Source organism: Zingiber officinale, chromosome 10A, assembly GCF_018446385.1.
Source record: "Zingiber officinale cultivar Zhangliang chromosome 10A, Zo_v1.1, whole genome shotgun sequence".
Lineage (NCBI taxonomy): Eukaryota > Viridiplantae > Streptophyta > Magnoliopsida > Zingiberales > Zingiberaceae > Zingiber > Zingiber officinale.
The window spans coordinates 93,101,776-93,124,859 of record NC_056004.1 but is presented as its reverse complement, the minus strand read 5'-3'; the positions used below and the strand labels follow the sequence as shown (position 1 = coordinate 93,124,859).

The 23,084-nt window shown below is 34.1% G+C and overlaps 1 protein-coding gene across 1 annotated transcript; it reads left to right on the top strand.

Moving 5' to 3' along the window:
- Nucleotides 1–5,188: 5,188 nt before the first annotated feature.
- Nucleotides 5,189–12,531, top strand: LOC122026933 (probable nucleoredoxin 1). Its single transcript, XM_042585688.1, has 4 exons — nucleotides 5,189–5,451; nucleotides 9,703–10,185; nucleotides 10,267–10,746; nucleotides 11,657–12,531. The coding sequence occupies exons 1-4, from the start codon at nucleotides 5,317–5,319 to the stop codon at nucleotides 12,263–12,265; spliced, it is 1,707 nt and encodes a 568-aa protein (XP_042441622.1). The 5' UTR covers nucleotides 5,189–5,316; the 3' UTR covers nucleotides 12,266–12,531.
- Nucleotides 12,532–23,084: the final 10,553 nt, after the last annotated feature.

Genomic DNA, 23,084 nt, shown 5'->3' with positions numbered 1-23,084 from the left:
GAGTGTTGAGGAGGCTGAAGACGAGGCTGAGGCCGTTGGATGCTGCCACCAAGGACACGTGAAGGAACGCCAGAGAGGATGGTTCGGACAGAAAGTTTGTCGGAGATGCCGGTGACGATCATCAAACAAGATCACCGGAGGGTGTGTGAGAGAGGGGAGATTGATCGCATGAATGCGAGATCGAGCCAGGAACCCTATATCTTCCTGATTTTAGCGACGGTATATTTACTTCATCGCTATTATCGACGGCTAATATTTAATCTATCGCTATTAGCTATGAAATTAAATATTCTATCGCTAATAGCAATGACGAATAAATTATCCGTTGCTATTAGGAATAAAATAATCCGTCACTAAAATCCTCACTAATACATAGTTTTTTTTTTTAATGAGATGAGATATTATATTTCTGCTTAAAAAAATATTATTATTAAATTAATATATTTAATAATTATTAAAATATGTAAATAAATATTAAGTAAAAAATATTTATGAAAACATCTGAAATATATTAAATTGAAATATTGATAAATATAATTAATTTTATTTAAAGATAAAATTAGATATAAATTAATAAAATGATAGTAGGATAGTAAATATTTAACGATAAAATTAAGATATTTAAGAATGACATATTTAATATGTGGGTCTATGAATATTTGATTTATGTTATATTTAATTATAAAATTTCAGATATTTAATTAATAATATAGATATGATTATTTAAGAGAAATATTCGGTATGCTCTGAGAGACTTTAAAAAAAATTCTTTTTTTCCTTTAAAAAAATCATTATTATCCGATTTGTTTTGTGATTCTTTATTTTTTATGTTTACGGATCTTATCTGAAACAATGCGCTCGCATTTTGAAACTTGCATATCGAATGAATCCAAGAAAACTCTCTGATTGCTCGTATTTTAATATCCACTCAACAGAGAGGGCATCGTTCTGATCCTGATTTGGGATCCTTTGTTTAAGTTGATTATTGAAGGTAGAATTGAAAGGATGCCTACTGATCTGGTGATTCAGACCGGTGCCTCCTCCTTGCACCGTTCACGCTTGGTTAGAGAGTCACGATTTTATTATAATAGAATAAGAGATTAATTTTTAGTAATTATATATCTTTGGATAAAAAAGTTCTTCCTATGACCTATCCTCTGGTCATTAACAGTTAGTTACGTTGGATAAAGGTTGATCATGTAATTTATCTCTATTTAGATTATATAATTTGAAGATGACTATGAAAAATAAGACGTAATCACCGTTTACTAACAGTAGTTTATAGAAATTGATCATTGTGACAAAAAGTGAATACGCTCACCCTCAGTGTCCCCGTCAATCTGTCCCAAGGTCAACACGGAGAAGGTAAATCACGGACGGCTACTAGCCTTATGAATTTTGTTGACATTGTCTACCGTGTGTCATTTTTAACATTTAAACATCAAAGGAGCCTTTTACTAGAGATGTAAATAAACTAAGTCACTCATGAGCTATTTGAAACTTGATCCGATCGATATATAAAAATTTGTTTGAGCTCGTTTAACGAGGTTCATTAAGAAAAATAAATCAAGCTTGGCTCGTTAGCTCATAAACATGTTCATTAGTAAGCTCATGAATCAATTTTTAAATGAAAAAAATAATTTTGATATTTAATTTATAGATTTTATGCTCTACTTACGAAAAATATATGCAAACGTATTAAATTTATTTATTAGAATAAAATTATAAATTTTAATAAAGATATTATAATTTTCTCTAAATATATAATTTAGTTTTTAATGAATATTTAAATTTATGATTTATATTTATTAAGATTATTTAGGCTTGATAAAAACTCGAATAAATTCGTGAGTCATGAATATATTCATTAAATAAAGCTCGAACTCGACTCGATTATAAACGAATCAAATTCAAACATTCAAGAATTCAGCTCGACTTAGCTCAATTACACCCATACCTTTTACTATTCTAACCACAAAATGAAAAGCAACCAAAAGAGTAAAAATTTGGAACACTGTGTCAAAATTAGCCGAACCAAGTTAAGTCGAACGTAAACTAAATCAAGTTATTGAAATAATTATTCAAACTTGATTTTTTTTTTATGAGCTTAAATTTAGTTCGTTTAAATGTTATCGAGCTTTCAATTTAAACTTATTTGATTGTTCAAACTTTTTACTTGTTTAATTGATTATTGAATTGATAATTTAAATGTTCATTTTAAAAAGTTTTTTCATTTATTCATAATATTGATAAGAGTTTTATTAATAAATATAGTTCGTGAATATTATTCCTAAACAATGGTGTTGTTCATGAATATTATATATGTGAACAACTCGTTAAACTATATATATATAGAGAGGAGTGATCTCCGCGCGCTTGCACAGTGCGCGACTGTCCGCGTGCGCAGGAGATCTCTCTCTCTTTTTTTTTAAATATTTTAAATTAAAAAAATTAACATTTTTTTATATAAATTTCTAATGCATTAATATATCCCCTCAACATATTACAATACTTGAGGCTTCCCAATTGGATTATAATTTTTAAACTATTTTTTTTAGATTTTATCTCTAGGGTTCAGATTTCCTAATTAGGTTATAGTGTTTGGTTAAAAAAAAATAAAATAAAATAAATTTAAGTATTTATTGAGTATTGTAATATATTGAGGGGATATATTAATGCATTAGAAATTTATATAAGAAAATATTAATTTTTTTAATTGATTTTTTAATTGAAAATATTTTAAAAAATAAAAAATTTAAAAAAAAAACGAGAGATCTTCTGTGCACGCGCATAGTCCCGCACTGTACGACGTGCAGGAGATTACTTTTATATATATATATATATATATATATATATATATATATATATATATATATATAATTTAACGAGTTATTCAAATTTATTTATTTAATTAATTTAATATATATTAAACAAATATAAATAAATTTTTACATACTAAATTAAACATCAAATTTATTTAGGAATATTCAATTCATGCACGACCCTAATAAAATTGATTTCTTCAAAAAGGCTTGAGTCACCGTTCAACTTGAGTGTCAAAGGGTACTTATATATAAATATTATCTATCAACTTAATTAAAAGTCTTATATATACAATATTATTATACTAAAATATTATTTATTATTGATAGGTCTGAGCTCTATATCACTCCCCTATCATCCGATTCAACCAGATCAATTAAACTTAGTAAAAATTATTTAAATTTGATTAATATCAAATCAGCTTAATTAAAATAACTATTAGAATGATGGTAAAACTATTTTCACTAAATCGAAACGATTTTATCAAATTGAAAATAATTTGAATTAAGTTACTAAATAATATTTTAATATACGAAGGCTCTGCAATTTGAATCTTTATTAGACGCTACACTTGTACTTATAAATTAGCAAGGAGGAGTAAAGGAAGAAATATATTGGGTGTTATTTTAATTTTTTTTTAAAAAAAATAAAGAGTATGTTTTATATAAAAATGATAATAAAAGAAAAGAAAATAACATTCCAAAGAATATTTTTACTACGTCAGCTATTCCTTTCTCCCTACGGACATAGCTGAGATGATACATATCTTTGAAATTATACTTATGAATTCTTTTTCCTATTTTCAATTTGCGAATCTAATAATGAGGAACGAGAGAAACTTTGATAAAAGCTTTATAGTTGTTCTGATAATTCGTGGGCTGAGTAAATTTGTTTATGATAATTATTTTTATCACTTAATGCGGAGCTCTCTAAATTTTCACCTCCAATGCAATGTAGAAAGAATAAAATAAATATATACAAATAAAATAAGGGAAAATTTGTATCCAGTCTTTATTAACAAACAAATTTTTACATACAGTTCCTATCCATAAAAATCTTTGTTTCCATTCCCTAGTCAAACATATTTATCTAAGTCCAAAAATCAGTATAATTCCTCTTAAATTCAATACATGAAATTAGAATATAGTATATTTTCTATCAAATTGAGTAATTTTTTTTAACCTCAATTAGATGAAAAATATACTAAATTTTCTTTAAATGGTACTTAATTGGGTGAAAAATATACTAAATTTTCTTTAAATAGTAAATGATGCTGAATTTATAAAAAATTATATTAAGCAATAAAAAATTCGTGCTCAATTTAATAGAAAATATACTCAATTCTAATTTAATGTATTGAATTTAATAGAAATTATATTTATTTTTAGACTATTTGTATCTAAAAAATATGAGGGTTAATTTCGATAGAAAATATACTCAATTCTAATATAAAGTACTGGATTCTACTATAAAGTGTTGAATTTAATCAGAAATATACTCATTTTTAGACTTTTATACCTAAAAAATTGAGAGGTAATTTAGATAACAATATTTACATGAGAGAGTTGAAACAACTAATACTTTGCATGCAGGGAGTGGAAACAAAATTTTTTATGATTGAAGGCTGCATGTAAAATTATAATTATGATTAAGAATTTTTCTTTACTTTACCGATAAAACAAAACAAAACAAAACGAAACAAAACAAAAAATAATTCGAATATTAAAATACCCAGTGATTTGATCGTTTGTGTTCTTTAAATACTTAATGTTTATAAAATTGTATGCAGTAATACAAAAGATTTAATATTTCATATCAGATTCCATTGGAGGGGAGGGGGTTAAAAACTGAATCGATCAAAAATAAATTCGATTTGTTAATCTAATATTAAAAAAATATCGGATTAGAGTTGAGGATTACCAGATTCAAATTGAGGGTTTTGATTCGTTTAGATTTTTATTAGATTTGGATTGATCTGAATTGATCCAAATTTAAGATTTAAGATTTTTTTTTTTTCTAAATTAAGATGTTTTATTTTATAGAATTATAGTATAACAATGATTAAATATTAAGATAAAAATAATAAAAAATAATAAAAAATAATTTGTTTTGATTGAGTGGTTATTCTATAGAGTTATTCGGATTCAAATTTAAGATTTTTAAATTAAATTCGTATTCTAATCGGATTCGAATAAGATTAAAATTTAGGTTTTTATAATATTCTTATTTTGATCCGATTTAGTTCGATCTAATTCGGATTGAATCGAATACATTTGAACCAACCAAATTGACACTCATTCATTTTTTTTTCTTTTTTTTTAAATGGCTTTTATTTGATTATTAGTCTCTTAAAAAGTCAAAGCCTTTTCAATAAGGCGATGGAAGCGTGACTGAGCAGAGGTGGAGTTCTCCCTTCTCTTACCTCTGCAGCGATATAGAGCCCGTTGCTCGAGAGAGCTAGTGCCTAGAGAGAGAGAGGCGGCGGCGGCATCGATGGCGGAGCACGACGATGGGGAATCTGACGGCGGGTTCGACGGCGAGGGGGAAGCGGCTGCAGGCACCCACAACCTCGGATCCCTCCTCGCCACCGAGCGGCGGGATTTTCTCCTCCGAAACAACGGCGATCAGGTTTCCATCTGCTTCCTTCTTACGATCCTCCTAAATTCTGTTCGGGATTTTGGATTGCAACCTTATTTTCATCAGCAGGTTGCTGTTTAGTACGAATTACTGGTTCACTTGTATACTTTGTTCATGATCCGAGGTTTTACACGAGCCATTAAGGTGGGCTGGTTAGCTTGTGGACCTTGAGGAACTGCAGTGTACAAATTACTGTCTTTGTGTTAACGTTGTCTGTTTAGATTTGTTCAGTCAACTTGAGGAACTGCAGTGTACAACTTGGTCGCTTCCTTCAAGCTCGGTCCCCCCGGCTCTTTGGTCTGAGTTCAATAGGCCGCACCAGTAGTTCATCTCCAGGTCATCTCTATATGGAACCCTTACCACACCGGCTTGCCATGGCCGGCGATTCCTGCAAGGCCTGCATTTCTGATGATAGCGATCAAGAGGGGGAATTGAAGGCAAGAAGAGAAACTACCAAAAAGAAAACTTTTATTAAGAATTGAGAATCCTTCATAAAAAAAATATAGATCCAATATATTAACGATCCTCCTAGTGCCGGCCCCACGGATATGGATAGAGGTAAACCTTAGGTCGTCAGGAATTGATAATTGACCTCTCGCCATTGTGCCAGAGATGTCATGCGCCCACAGTCGGCCTATCCTTCTTCATAAAGATTATATAGAACCTGAACTCTAAGACTCAAAAAGGAAAGAAGTCCTAAATAATAGATTTCAATTTCAATCTTATAAAGAAAGGAAAGAAACCTTACCATAAAAAGAAATTTCATAATAGATAGAAATTAATAAAATAGGATGCTGATATAGATAATTCCTAACTCCTAAATACCAGAAATATAAAAAAAATACTCTAAATACCATAAAAATAGAAATTACTAAAAATAGTAAAAGAGCTCTGAAAAGGGTCTAAGTGGTGGAATTTGGACCAAAAAAATTGGTGGTTATGAGTTCCCCGGTAACAAATGTACATTTTTGAATTCTGCAAGCGTGGCGACTGACAGAGCTTAATTCCGAGTCCCGAGTCAAAAGTTATGTCCTCCGGAAAATTGGGTCCTTCTATGTTAATCTTGCATCAACTTCCATCCATACCTTCACAATTCACGGTTAGTAACGACCTAAAGGCTTACATTAAGGAAGCTAATGGCTGAACGATCCTATTTTGGCACAGGTCCGCTCTCAGCATTCACCTTAGCATTTGCCCTGGCAACCTATTTTTGCAACATCATTTAATATGGATTTTATATTGGCCTAAAAGTGTGTACTTTCGCTTCTTGAAACTTTGATTTTAATTAGTTGTTAAAATCCATTTTCAAATATTTCTTTTTGCCATGTCCTAAAATCAATTGTAGATATTCAATACTTATTTGAGATTTGAATCTAAGGTCTTATCACATTTGAAAATGAGTGCATAAATTGAGGTGATTCCAGCTACTTTCAACATAATGCTATTAGTTATCATATGTTGGTTTCAGTTCGGCTGGATCATTATGCATGTTTCACTGCTAAACTAACAAGTCTGTTTAGTACCATACAACAAAGATGACTCAAATCTTGTCTTAGATTTAAACTTCACCCTTGTTGAGTAAGGATTCAAGGTGGATCTATATGCATGTATATATTTTGTCCTTTATTCTACTTCCTTGACAAGCTATATGTCGTGACTATTTGGATCATGACTCACCTTTGATTGCTATGTGAGGCAGTGCCACTCATCAATCACCGTATCATGGCCATTTATATCAGTTTTAATTATGATAAGTAGAGGGTTATTTTGTCTCCCTTTACTCCTTATATCATTAATCTTGATTCAATTTGTGTAACTATGAAACCTATGACCGTCTTCAAACATCTATTAGAGTTATACCTAGTAGCTGAAAATCACAACCTTCTTTATTCATTTTTCCTTGTGACTTCATACACCTATCTCACAATTCTCCAAGTACTGTTAATGTCCATGTTTCTTATCATTCTCCTACATAGAATGTTTTTTTAAAAAACATGTTTTAAGGTTGATGACATAGTTTTTAGATATGCTGTCAAAATTTGTGTTAATATCAGGATCGAACAGTTTAAAGTTTTACATAGCAATCTGTCAAATGATAAATAAATGCTCTCCTAGTTTGGTCAATGTTCATGTTTGTTTTCATTCTTTGAAAAAAGTAATTAAAGAAAACATTCATGTTTTAAGGTTGAAGACAGTTTTAGAATGTCTTCTAAACTGATATACGATCTACCCCCTTAAACTTTAAATGGTCATAACTTTTGACTGGGGGACTCGGAATCAGGTTCTATCAGTGACCACGCGTGCATAATTTGAAAATCTACATTTGTTATGGTACCCGTAACCGTCAATTTTCGGGCCCAAATTCCACCGTTTAGGCTCTCATCTAAGCCTCCGAAGATTTTATTACTATTTTTAGTAATTTTCGTTTTTATGGTATTTAGGGTATTTTTGGTATTTCTAGTAATTATGAGTCCTAGTTAGTCTAAAACATCGTCCTGTTATATTAATTTTAATTTCTGTCAAGAGATTTCCTTTTCTAGAGAAATCTCTTTACTTTGTTTACAAAATTGGAATTGAAGTCCATATATTGGGATTTCTTTCCTTTCTTTGTCTTAGAGTCTATATAAATATCGGTTTAGTTGTATGAGGATTCATCCCTCAATTAATAATAAAGTTTCCTTCTTTTAGCAAATAGCGGATTTTCTTCTTGTTTTCTTCCGGTTCTCTTCTTGCATTTTTCTCAATTTCCCCTTCTCGTCATCCCGCAGGATAATTGTTGTCCTATCGGGGGGTCATAATTGTCAAAATAACGATACTAGGATCAAATAGTCTAAATATTTATGTGGTATCAAAAAATGCTTGAAAAAAATCTTAAGAAAGGTGCATATTGTCACGTTAAAGACCAGATTATCAAACAATACTTAATATCAAATAATAAATAATGGAATTAATGAAATTAGATTAATAATAGATAATGCCTTATTAACAGTTAATTACTATTATTATTTCATATCATCATATTATAGAATTATAAAATGATATTAGATTATTAGTATGTTTGTTATATTTATTCTATTATTAATAAATAAAAAAAATCACGTGATATTATTATATAATTAATAAAGAATATTATATGTAGAATTGCTAAATTAATGCTGAATTTGTAATATATTATTGAATGAAATTAAAACTAGATTATTTGTTAACATTTCATATTATAAGGTTTAATTGGGTCCTCAACCACATTTGAATCTTGTTTTGTATAACGGAAAAGGTGGGTTTGAATTGAGTTCATTGTTTTTTGAGAGTTAACACCTTTGTCAATCGGCATTAAGCGAGAGAGCAGGATGAGACGTTGGGCCTAAGCAGTAGCGAGGTTGAACAAATGATCCTCAAGCTTGCAACACATCTGAAGCAGAGATGAGATTGAGCAATTCAAACCGAGATTCAAGCAAGTAAAGAAGAATCTCTCCTTCCCATGCCCAGTAAGTTCAATTCAGTCTGGAAGCAGTGAATAATCAATTAGATTAGCTGAGTTTTCAAAAAATCAATCACCAAATTTCAACTGATTTTATTCATTTACTAGTGAATCAAATTCATTTGTAGCCTTCTTTAGTGTGTGTGTGTGTTATAAATTTCTCCAGTGATCTTCTCGAGAAGTCTGATTTCCTGAAAACATTGGATCAACCTTCGTCAATAGACTCAATACCGATCTATCTCAGCTGATTGGTATTAGCAGCAATCAACTTTGACAACCATGCTATCAGATCCTACTAAGATCACCTTTCCATTCAGACTTGTTGAGGCTTACTATGGCATGATCAATTTTGTGCTTTATATTAGATATCTATATTAACTATCATTATTTACCTTTTCATTTTGAGTTTGAAATGCTTTTGTGTTTGATTCTGGAGACAAATAGGATAACTAATTAAGTGAATACGATGTGAGCATTATTTTTTGATCCATATGCCGCAGGCGTTGTGTATGAGATCTAGTACGTGAACTGAGGTTTTTTCTCTCATTTCATATGTATGAATATTTGCTTATATAGCTTTGTGTGATTGATTTGCCTGGTACTTGAGTTGCAAGCAACCAGTTTTATTGCCACGACATTCTTACCTTCACCGGACACAACTTCTATCTCTTATGTTGACCATGTTACACCTACATAACACTTTTCAAAGATTTAAATAAAGTTAAATATTTTTATTAATCATGTCTTGATGTATAATTTTCCAGGTGAAGCTTAGCAACCTAGATGATAAAGTTGTTGGTCTTTACTTCTCAGCTTCTTGGTGTGGACTCTGCCAAAGGTTTACCCCAAAACTTGTTGACGCTTACAATGAACTATCATCAAGAAGCTGCAAGTTTGAGGTTGTTTTAATCTCAGCTGATGAGGATAAAGAATCTTTCACTGTTTACTTCTCTAAGTTGCCATGGCTTGCTATTCCCTTTGAGGACTCTGATCTCCATGATAACCTTAATGATTTGTTTGATGTTGGTGGGATACCACATCTTGTGGTGCTTGATGCTGATGGGAAAGTTCTTACTACTGAGGCTGTTCAGATTGTGAGAGACTATGGAGCAGAGGCTTATCCTTTCACAGCTGAAAGGATTCAAGAGTTAAAAGAGGAAGAACAGGCTGCGAATCAGAATCAAACTATTCAAAGCTTGCTTGTCACCTCCTCTCGTGATTTTGTGATCTCAAAGGATGACAATAAAGTAAATGCTTCTCTTTGCTATTAAGGTTCTTGATATTTAATATCTTAAACTCATTCATTTGATTTTTTGTAATGGAAACAGGTACCTGTTTCTGACCTTAAAGGAAAGGTTGTTGGTATATATTTCACGTTTGGCTCTTTGGGTTCAGGTGATGAATTCACAAAATTACTTGTGGAGATGTATCAAAAGATGAAAGAAAATGGTGAAAACTTTGAGGTTGTTCAAATCAACTTGGATGACGATGAATCATCTTATGACCAAGAATTTGATGACACACCATGGCTTGCAATCCCTTTCAAGGACAAGATCTGTGATAAACTAGCCCGCTACTTTGAGCTACAAACTATTCCTACATTGGTTATAATTGGCTCTGATGGAAAGACTGTGCACTCCAATGCGGCTGAGCTTATAGAAGAACATGGGATTGAGGCATATCCATTCTCTACTGAGAAGTTAAAGGAGATTGATGAAAAAGAGAAGGCTAAGCTAGAATCTCAAACTCTGCAATCGCTTCTTGTTTCTGGGGAGCTGGATTATGTCATTGGAAAGGATGGTGCTAAGGTATCATCCAAATGCTTGGTTTCTCTCTTTGTTTCAGTTTATCTATTAGAAGATATCTTCTTCCAAATGGATACAAGGGTAAAAACCTTGTGTTCATGATGAATTGTTTATACTCTGATGCCTTAAGGCTTGCTAAAAAAGCAAGTGGTAGATTGCAGTGTCTTCTTTAGTCATAAGGTTAACCACACAGCTGATTAATCCTAAAATTGCACATGAACCTCTTGTTTATTCAGTAGATCTTCTTGGCTAACATTGCACGGGCTTGTGAATTTAATTAATGGTTAATTATTGCATGGAACACCCATTAAACTGCTACTAAATATTTTTTGTTAAAAATTTTGGCTTGACAAGGCAATGTAGCAAAAAATAATTAGCCAGTAGCCACATTGGCATGCTGACTCATGAAACAAGCCAAGATGGCTTATGGATTTGCTGGTGAGTTTTGGAGCTAGAGTGCAGTGTTGGGAAAAAAGTTCAACTAGGAACCACAGATCAAAATATAGGTGTTTTTCTTCTGATGAATTGAGCTCGTGTCATGTTGCAACATATACTAGCTAGTGGGTGGTAAGACAATGTCAGACATCTGTATTAGAATCAGAGTAAAGGTCTTACATTTAGAATATGGTTATAAGCTTCATGAATAAATATTATATAGCTCAAGGTCAGATAAATTTAGTAAATAATCTATTTTACAGCTAAAATCAGTTTAAAAGGATTCCTATTCAAGATAATGGACTATATAGAATTCTGATTTGGTTACCTTCTTAGTAAATCACATCTTATACCTTAATTTTAGTGGCAAAAGCATTACCCCTTCTATCACTTTTCCTCATTTGGAATTGAAGTTTCCTGGTTAAGAGGTATGATTCAGTTAATTATTAACTTTTGTCTAATTGCTCTTATTGATCAGGTTCCAGTGTCTGAACTCGTCGGTAAGAATATCCTTCTTTACTTCTCCGCACGATGGTGTCTTCCTTGTCGTGCCTTCTTACCCAAATTAATTGAGGCATACCACAAGATCAAGGAGAAGGATGCTGCTTTTGAACTCATCTTTGTGTCAAGTGATCAGGATGAAAGCTCCTTTAACGACTTCTACGTGGAAATGCCATGGCTGGCACTCCCCTTCGGAGATGAAAGGAAGAAGTTTCTGAGTCGCACATTTAATACCGATAGTATCCCTTCACTTGTGGCCATTAGCCCAACAGGTAAAACCATCACCACCGAAGCAAGAGACCTGGTACAGGCTCATGGTGCCTCTGCCTATCCTTTCACCAAGGAACGAATACAGGAGCTTGAGTTGGAGATCGAGGAGAGTGCGAAGGGTTGGGCAGAGAGGCTCAAGCATAAGTTACATGAGGAGCACGAGCTTGTGAAGTGCCGTCGCAGGAGTTACACTTGTGATGGTTGCACCGAGCGGGGAATTGATTGGTCCTTCTACTGCGATGCTTGCGACTTTGATTTGCATCCTAAGTGTGCACTAGATGACGATACAGACATGGAGAACACTGGTGATCCTTAAGATGGTCCTAAGGAAGGATACATCTGTGACGGCGAAGTTTGCTATAAAGTATGAAGTCTACTATCTTCATTTTCGCTTAGGAATCTGTTTAAGAATAGTTTCAATGAAATCATACAGAAGCTAGCTGCAACAAAACTGGTGATATCATGTGTTCAATTAAATTTCTTTCTACATCATAAGAACTTATAATTACTGTAAAAGGAAGAGTAATTGAAGTTATAGTTTGGCCACTGAACCTTCTTCTTTGACAGTATTCTTGAAACAAATCAAGGAGAAAGTATTTGTATTCAAATCTTAATTTTATTAGAACTCATTGGGAATGAAATGATTATTCATGTGAACAATAAATCATTATGTGAGTTCTTGGCTAATTATCAAGAACAAGAGCATGATGATGATGGATGACACCTGCAATAGGTATCTAGAGAGTTAGGTAGATGAAGAGCACTTGAATGTGCAATCCTCGTGAGTGCATAACGATGCAATGCCATCAATCATTGTGCGCACTCCATTAGTGTGACCCAGTTGTTTGGACAAATATTAGTGTGACCCAGTTTTTTAAATTATCATAAAAAAAAGAACCCTAATACAATATCATACCAAAAGTAGCCCTAATATTGATTCATTTGACTCATTCTTTGGGGTTTGGATAATCCAGTTCAGTTCACTAGGTTTTAAGATTCAGTCCCAATTTAAAAGTTGATCATTTGGAGCAAAGCATCACTTTGGTGGCCCTTTCAGAGTGGTCATACATCTTTAGGAGGTAAATCATGATGAACATTTATCCTAGCACAATGGCTATTTGTATGAAGAGGTCAGATATCCAACGAGATATTTTGCGCTCATTAAAAATTGACTCAAGTACTAATTGTACTAATCCATGGAACTTAGAAGTTGTTCATTTGTTCCTTGACCCTATCCATGTGATCACTCCTTTGCCAACTGACCTCTCCTTCATTGATGTAGCCATTGGAGGGCAACTCGGAGATACATTATCATTGGACACTTCTAATATACTTATATTAGTAAAATTGTTTGCAAAATGACTATGGATTTTAGTTGTTTAAAGGTCATTTTAGTTAAGTTAATGTTATCAAAATCATTTTGTGATTATTCAAACATTGATCATTGTTGCAGTGCAGAAATCTCACTATGATGATGCAACAGTAGAAATCCATCTCACAACCAAGAGCGACACTTCTCAAAGCATTCTCCTCGCTTTCTTCTCATGGCATTACCAATTCCTATCAAGATTAACACGCGTCAAAGGGCTCATCAAGAGTTATCCGGTAAGGTGCTTTTGATGCCTAAGTCATCACAAAGCCCTAAATAGAAAGAAAGAATGATACAAACTATAGGGAGAAAAGCTCAAGAGATGCACCTTCTTAAAGAACGCACCTCTTTATAACCAATGTCATGTTAATCACCGTGTCTATTCGCTTGGGAACTTGAGAGGTCGAGAAGTTGGGAAGCCGAAAACCTGGGAGGTCTGATTGATTGGGAAGTCAGAAAGTTGGAGTGTTTGGCAGGCCGGATTGACTCGGCAAGTCGGATCGGCTAGGCGGTCTAGAAGTTAGCGACTTAAGAGATAGGCGGGTCAGATCGGCTCAGGCAATTAGAGACTATTGGCACGTCATATAGAGTCTATGTTGACCAAGTCCTGAATCATCCCACACGATTACTACATTGACCAAATTAAAGGATCTCCTACCTAAACTCTTTGTTAACCAAATCAAAGGTCCGTCACATGGACTGTTACTTACCTCCGTATGAATTAATCTTCAATACTTGAAACTTCTTTAAAGCTATCCCATTATTAGTTTTAACATAATTGATTGGGTTTGATTGTAGCTCTGAGTATGACTATTAAGTTATGGCATAAGAGCCAGGCAAGTGAGCCTCCACATCCAACTCAATTAAGTAGTTCTTATCTAACTTATTCACATTATTGTTCAAAAGCGTAAGCTCCATTCCATAGCTCACATATGATTCTCTCACACATGGCACAACTTTTAGAACTTTAACTTTTATATCATCCTCAATATTATTGCTTAAAGACTTTTGTCTTCATTCCCTTTATGTCTTCAACCGAACATTTTATAAATGTGTGGCTCATTCAAAATTAATTTATCTTAAATAATAATAATAATAATAATAATAATAATAATAATAATACATATTTTATTAGATTAACCCTTTTCTAAATGATTGACTCTTTTATAAAAAAATTATAACATTAATGAGCACTCCATCAAATTTTTTTTATTCCAAGAATATCTTTATTTGTAAGAGTTGTTATTAGCTGCTAAATGCATAATAGCTAGCTACTTTCTAACTAGTATAATGTGATAAAATATAATATTTTATTCTAATCAAAATTAATATATAATATTATTATATTAAAGTTAAAATTATTTTAACTTGATTAAAATCACTTTTAAATTTGTATAGCAACTAGTATATGTTATTACGTCCATGAAAACAACTAATACAATTTTATTGTAGCTACGGTATTTTAGTAGATATTCGAACAACTATTATAATTATTGTAACAATATAATATGTATGATGTGAGTAAGTAATTAGAAGGATTAACGAAAAAGTTGCTCTCTGATTTTGCATACTCTGACGACTCGATGCAATCTCAGCTCTAAGCTGATCTCGAGTCTGGATCATCCTCAGTTTCATGTAGCCCCAACTCTAAGCAACCCTGGCTCCACACTGATCTCAAGTCTGGATCATCCTCAGCTCTGGGCAGCCCTATCTCCAAGCAAATGACTCCGTGCCAATCTCAAGTCTGGATCACCCTGACAAATCAGAGCGGCACACTCGACTGTGTAATAAGCTGCGACTTGTTGAAGATCCTGACAACATAGTTTTTCACTAAAGAACGTGAGAAATGCCTACCGTTTAATCCGAGAAAGGTGGACAACATAGTCATTTATTTCAGGAAATATGGATAACGCTAGCGTAGATCTCGGATCACGTGGAGCATATCCGCAACTCTATAAAAGGTAGCCTGATCCTATAGATGAAGTACGCGCACATAAGCATCCAAAAATCCTAAACTACTCTTCTTCGTTCTCCTTTGTCTTCTACTAGAAACTAACTTGAGTGTCCGAGACTCCGAGTGGTAGCGCTGGGGAGCCTCCAGCCAACATTCTAACCCTCTGTTTATAGTACTCTCTTCCCAGACTCTAGCAAAGAACCCTATCAGTCCTCTCTATGCTAAGGTGAATGACGACAAATTCAACATCGAAGCCAACTCATCGATGACTCATGCGTCGGTGATCTCAGGCAAGAATAAATTAGTGTCGTATGTAGGAACCCTGAGTTAAGACCTGAATTGAGACTTTAAGATAGATGACACCAGGCAACGGAGGACTTAGACAAATTGGTTCCTATGATGGTACATACGGTGTTGCAAAGACAGCCCCAACAATTAACACTATCGACGCCTAACCCTCCTATCGAAATATTGTCCCCAAGCAATTGAAGTGTCGCAATTGCCTCATCAGAGGTCAACCTAGCTTGTAGGTATGCCTCCGGCTGCATTTACCATTCAAGTCGGTACATCGACTGTGAGGGAATCTTCTCTGGAATCTTCAGGAGAGACACCACATCAGGACTTGATGAAAGGGAAAGCTCTTGCATCTGGCAGAGCAAAGGCCCTCTGATGACCTCCATTCTCAAAAGGTGTCCTCTAAGACGAACTTCCGTGTCATTTTCAAGCATTGTAAATTAGAGAGTACAATGAAGCAACAGATCCCAAAGATCATATCTGTAAATTCGAGAATGCCTCCCTATTACATCAGTACACTAATTGTTGGATTGTAAAGTTTGCTAGAGGAGGGGAAGGGGGGGGTGAATAGTAATCGTCGAAAATCATAAATTAAATCGAGTACACAACGAAAGAGAAAAATTGAAGCAGCGCTAACAAACCAATTTTACTTGATTCGGAGTCTTCGTCGACTCCTACTCCAAGGTCCGCACATGAGAGTGCTTTCGTTGGGCAATCACTAATAATTCACAAAATGTATTACACAATTTAGTACACGAACTATAAAAAATACCAACAACAAGGAAAATGAAATTGAGTCGCAGGTTGTCGGAGGAGCTTCGCAGCATCGCAGGAGCGTCTTTCGAGCAGCGCGCAATAGATCAATAGTAGAAGAAGTTGTGTTTCATGCTCTGGAGGAAGGCTTCTTATATAGGTAGCTCCGGGCGCCCGGATCCCTTCAGGGCGCCTGGACTGTGACGTCGGCCCAGCCAATCAGCGCACTCCACGTTTGCGACGAGATAGGCTTTTGCATTCCGGACGCCCGGACAACTTTTTCCAGCAAAGCTTTTTCCTGCAAGAAAAAGATTAGTCCGAGGCAATAAACATTATACTACCCTACAAAACAAAAGTTATCATAATTATAAAAACAGTGTAGTAATTAGATTCTGTCTCTTTGACTTAGATTTTTGAAATGGATCTAAGTTGGATTGACATCTACTGTTCCCTCAAACGGGGAACGAGTTCTCACCAAGTCACTCCCCTCCAGTGACTTACCTTAACTTACCGCTTTGTCAGACATCCAGTCAGGCCATCGACCTGTTTGGACTTCACGCCAGCTATCCGATCGGCCTGTTGACCTAGCTAGACTTTCCTGCAACATTGAGTTAGCACAATAGACAAAACAGTAAAGTAAGACAGTGTTAATAGATTTCAAGATTCGCTGGTCTGGTTGACAAACCAGCCGGTCACATATAACCTATAGGTATACTTCCCCTAGGGTTGCCCAGCTTCACTCACTAGGACTTCCATTGTCTGGCTTCACTCATCAAGATTCCCACTACCTAGCTTCACTCACCAGGACTTCCACCACCTAGCTTCACTCACTAGGGCCCAACTTCACTCACCGGAACTTCCACCACCTAGCTTCACTCACTAGGGTCCGACTTCACTCACCAGGACTTCCACTTTACCTAACCTCTAGTTAGGACTAGTCACTCAGTAGACTTCTCACCTGCCTATCCTTTGGTTAGGATTTACCTTTGCTAGTCATGACTAGACTTCTCTCTTCCAAACATCAAGTTCTGTTTATATCAAGCCTTGGTCAAATTGACCAAACTTAGGTATATTGTCAAACATCAAAACCCTAGAGGTCGATTGCACCAACAATCTCCTCATTTTTTATGTTTGACAATTTTCTTAAATTAGACTTGGGTCTTTAAGGATTAATTCTCAAAGTTTGAGACATTTGAAAAGTTTGAGAGATTAGAAATGTTTTAACTTTTCTAATTTAAGATAACTCTCTTCCTTTAACTTTTCTAATTTAAGATCACTCTCCCCCTTTGGCACGCATCAAAATGATTTAAACTTAAGGTTACTCTCGATTAGGTTTTTGCACCAACAATAATATTTGGAAGACATAATTAAGTGTTTCGGAAAACGTAATTTTTCAAAGAGGTGTTGTAGACTGATTTTTCAAAGTTGGTTGTCGGGTAACTTTTGAAAGTCTAAGTAACTTTTGATAGTTAATTTTCAAAATATTTTTCAAAATACTTGCCAAAAATAAATTTGAAAGTTATATTTTCAAGGAGATATTTAAAATTAAGGAAATTATAAAAGATAGATTTTTGCAAATGTTTTTCCAATGGTTGAAAACACATAATATTTTTCAAAGATAGATTTTTGCAAGAATTTGATAAAGCTTTTCAAAAAATATGTTCAAAGATTAAAAACATATTTCAAAGATATTTTCAAAATATTTTCTAAGAAGTTTAGGGAACTAAAAAGTTTTTAAGTAACCTTTAAAAAGTGCGTAAGTAGATCAAAAACCTTCACAAAGAACTTTTTCTAAGCAAAGTTTAAAATAAACTTGTACAAAAAAACTTTTTAAGTAAGATTTTCAAAAAGAAGTGTTTAAGATTATTTTTGAAATAAGGCTTTTGAAAATATTTGCCAAAAAAAATATTTAAAGTAAGATTTTTAAAGTATTTTTTTTAAAAAAAATTGAGGTAGGATTTTCAAAAGAGATTTTAAAGAGAAATTTGATAAGGAATAATTAAAAAAAAATCTAAGAAAATTTTAATAAAAAAATCTTAAGGAAATAATTTTCTAAGCAAATATTTTAAAAAATTTGATCCTACCCTTGAATTTAATACTCCCCTTGAATTTAATACTCCCCTTGAATTTATTACTCCTCCTAAATTTATTACTCCCCCTTAATTTATACTAGAGTTTGAGTATGTTAAAATGTACAACATATTTTTAAGGCCCTTGCTCTCCCTTAACTTAGCACCTTCTGATTATCTTTGTTAGTAACAAGGATTTCTATCTTAGTGCCTAGGGAATTTACTGTTCGTAACACTAATGTTCATCAAAATTATTTATATCTTATTATGATTGTTCACTTAAGTTTGATTAAATAATTAATTTTATATTTAGGTGTATGAAGTTACTTTTAGTTTAAGATAGAATGAAATAATTTGGTACTAATTTAACAATAGTTAATTATTATCGATGATTTATTGATTAATTTTTACTTGACTCAATTCAATAATTTAATACTTATTTTATTAAAATAACTTACATTTCATATTAATTGACTGATTTAATGAAAGTCTAAGTTATAATTTAATTTTTCATTTACATTATCTTATTTATTAGATTTAACTTAGATTAACTAAGTAAATATTAATTTAGAGTTAAATTTGTTAAAATTATTAAATAAAGTAAAGTTAAGGTTCAATTTAAGTCAATCTTTAATTGAGATAAATTATGATTTAATTAAAGTTAAAATTTTGATTAACGTTTTAATGTACAGTCAGGTTTGTTTTACAATGACTTAGAGTAAAGTTAATATTTTAATTAGGTTAAATTAAGGTACTGATTAAGTCAACCTAAGTTCTTGAATAAAGTTAGACTAAATACTTATTAATTATTTAATTAAGTTTAAAGTTTAAGTTAATTGAATTTTGATTGATTTAATTGTTTAAGTGTCTAAATGAATAATTTTCCTTTTAAAAGTTTTTTTTAATGATTTTTTAAAATATATTTTTAAAAAATTAAATAATTTGAATTTTTAATTTTAATTTTACTTTTAATTTTAATGTTTTAAGTTTTAAATTTAAGTTTAAAGTTTAAGTTTTAAATTTAACATTTTAATTTAAAGTTTTAAATTTTAAGTTTTAATTTAAGTTTTAAATTTAACATTTTAATTTAGCAAGATATGGATATGTCCAAGATAATGACTGTGTGTTACTGGGAGATTGGATGTTTCCTGATAAAGGTCATGTACCACCAAGATAGAGAGGTTATGTGCCATTATGAGAAAGTCTCTGATTTATTTGGAAGAGCAGCTAAATAAATTGTAACAACTTTGTTAGCATTAGTTGCTCAAAGAGCGGCTATGTAAAGTGTAATAATCTTCTTAGCATCCATCGCTCAGTATACTTGTTGTCACACAAACCATTTTCTCTAAATATGGATTGAATATTCTGATATGGTCTTTGTAACTAAATTCTTATATAGTCTATCTTACTTATTTAGTTTTTGTGACTAACTAGTCTTAGCGACTTACCTGGATGAACTAGTTTTAGTTACTTACCTTGAACGAGTGGGAGACATAGGAAATTAAATGGGAACGTGAGCTTCCCAACTTTCTTTTGGGAAAATGTCTCTCATGCTTCAACGGAGAACCCTACCAATCTCACACATCAAGATGAATGACGACAAAGTCAACATCGATGCCAACTCACCAGTGACTCATTCGTCGATCTTAAATAGAAACAGTAATATAGTAGTTACTAATTAGTTATGGAAATTATAAAATGATTTTGACCAAACTAAAATAATTTTAATAAAGTATAAATAATTTGTATATATATATATAGTTATTTTGTTAGAATAAAATAATTTTTTTATATATATTATAGCAATCTACTCTAACTGTTGCTACACAACAATTATTCCACAGTCTGAAAAAACAAATGATGGAGGGAACATCAAATTCAACCGGACGATTGATCTGGTATCATAGAAATTCTTCATTTTACAATAAATGATCTAAAAGTTCAGTATTCCATATTTTGTTAATAGGATGAAAAATTTAAAACGTGACTGTTAGATAAGAAACCACTCAAGCTTCCGTATTTATCTTATGGACGGACGAAGTGAGGGAGATCGTTCATTTCCAGATTAATTGATTCGGTAAAAATATGGCGATTTTAAAAATAAATAAATAAATAAAGAAGCCGTGTGATCTTTTAATTTTGTCCTATTTTATTTAATATTTTGTCATAAGCTTCCAAGATCGACACACACAGGCAGTGCATGTGACTTGGTGCAGGTTCACGTGCCGCGCAGAAGGTAGCTCGCCATCTGAGACAAATTATGGAAACGCCTGTCCCTACCGTATCCCATCCCTTCAGCTAGCTTAATTTGGCCTGGAGCTAGCTCCATCCCTTCCAAGACCCCATTCATCCACAGTCAGTCTCCATTGTTAACCCTTTTCCCCATCTTTAAGCTGCTTGGCAAATTAAAGGCAGACATGCATTAATCAATCCCCGGCTACCTTCCCTAATCCTCGTAAAGCCATATAATTAAAGCTCGACATAATGGCAGCATTAATCAATTCTCAGCTCGGATGTTTTGCCTAAGGTTGAATCATGATGTCAAACCTATCGAATCCAATCTCATTTAGAGATTTACAATTGGATATCAAGCGGAACTCATAACTGACCTAGTTTCAAATTAAAAAATATAATTGAAATGTATTTAGTTTAAGTTATCATGCATTAGTTCTCTGATTTTTAAATAATCAAATAATTATAATTAAAATTACGAAGAATGAAATATAATTCAATATTATTTAATTCGACCTTTGAAATAGGTATTTTTGAAAAAAAAAAATTTGTTTAAACTTTTTTTTACTGATATAACAAGCATACTTAATCAATCATTATTTGAACCAAATATAATTAAATAACATAACAGATATATAATTAAAGTTATCTTTCAATGCATTTGGTTTAAGAAATTTTAAATTTTGTTATTAATCTTAGAATCACGTAAAAGCTCACTTTAAAAATAAATATATTCTGAATTATATTTGATCCCGTCCGGAAGCTGAGTCGGACGAAGGCCGGTCGTGGTGGACTGGGCGTTGACGGAAAGTCGCGGGCGGTGCAGGCTCCCCACGGGTGGCTGATGCGGCTGCAGGACCCTGCGCACACTCAGACGATCCCCCCTCTCACGTTAGAGACCAAAACCTAGGGAAAAAGTCCCCGGATCCGGCCCTCCGACGCTCAAGTCAGGTCCTTTTTCCCCAAAAAAAGCAGACAGAAGAAGAAAAGGAAAACAGTTGTGGAAAAAAGTGACGAGGGAGTGTGTGCGCGTACCTGCGTACGAGGGATTTCTCCCCTTTTATGCGTCCTCCTGCTAGAACCTGCCCCCCTGTCAGAAAACGTTAGACGCCCGACTTTGTTCTCTAGTCCTGGACACCTGTCGCGCTGCTATTTGTTGTGAAAGCATCTTTCTGTTAGGAACCTCCGCCTTCGCACTTGGGTTTTGTCCTGTACTGAAGGACAGCTGGCAGGCTACTACTGCTATGAGGGCATCTTTTCGTTTCAGGAACCTTCGCCTTCGCCCGCATCGTTGGTATATTACCTCGACGGACCGTTGAGGTTCTCCGCACCCGTATTACTCAGCTCCTCCGATCCATTGTGTCCCCGCCCCAGCCTGCACCTGTGGTTTGTATTTCCAGGCCTCCGTCTCGCAGACCCGTAGCCTTAGCTGTTTAGACACAGCTATGCTGATCTTCAACTTGCACCCTGCACTTTGTACTTTCTGGCCTTCAACCGCAGGTCTGTAACCCGGGCTGCTTTTGATCAGCTCTGCCGATTCCGACCCACTGGCCTATACTTCCAGTTCTTGGCCTCTGCTTAGCTCTACCGATCCCGGCTTGCATTCTGCCAACCGCAGTCCAGAGCTCGGCTACTCGATCAGCCTGGCCCACCCATTGACCTATACTTCTAGTTCTTGGCCTCGCTTAGCTCGCTGACACCGACTTGCATCCTGCGCTTTGTACTTCCCGGCCCTCAACCGCAGGTCTGTAGCTCGAGCTGCTTCTTCCGACCCATTGGCCTATACTTCTAGTTCTTGGCCTCTGCTTAGCTCTGCCGATACCGACTTGCATCCTGCGCTTTGTACTTCCTGGCCCTCAACCGCAGGTCTGTGGCTCGGGCTACTTCTGATCGACCCATTGGCCTATACTTCTAGTTCTTGGCCTCTGCTTAGCTCTGCCGATACCGACTTGCATCCTGCGCTTTGTACTTCCTGGCCCTCAACCGCAGGTCTGTGGATCGAGCTGACTCCGCTCAGCTCTGCCGATCCTGACCGGCCTACGTGCTCTGTATTTCCGGGCCCGCTATTGCAGGCCTGTGGATCGAGCTGACTCCACTCAGCTCTGCCGATCCCAACCCGCTTCTACCTATGCTGAGCCCTGACTGCCCTGTCAGCCTGTCTTTTTGACCGCCAAGTCGCCATGACTGTTGACCGCCACCTCCTCGTGACTTTTGACCGCTACATAGTCTGGACTTTTCTAATCCTCTCATCTTGGGCCCCTCCATCACTAACCATATCAATATTATTCATGAATCACTCATTACTTGAATTAAATAGCATTTAATACTATAATCTTAAATAGAACGACAAATTTCAATCAAACATGCTCTCTGATTTTTTTTTTTTTAACAAAAGTTGAAAACAAGTTTAGGCTGTTTTTTTTAATTACTTTTGTCCAGTTAGGATTATAAGATTGTTTGCGTT

What these genes read in the sequence shown, in the direction of transcription:
- LOC122026933 (XM_042585688.1), top strand. Translation starts at nt 5,317, where the DNA reads ATGGCGGAGCACGACGATGGGGAATCTGACGGCGGGTTCGACGGCGAG. An exon ending in TCCGAAACAACGGCGATCAG is followed by an intron (nt 5,452 to 9,702) that starts GTTTCCATCTGC and finishes ATAATTTTCCAG; the next exon opens with GTGAAGCTTAGCAACCTAGA. An exon ending in TCTCAAAGGATGACAATAAA is followed by an intron (nt 10,186 to 10,266) that starts GTAAATGCTTCT and finishes TAATGGAAACAG; the next exon opens with GTACCTGTTTCTGACCTTAA.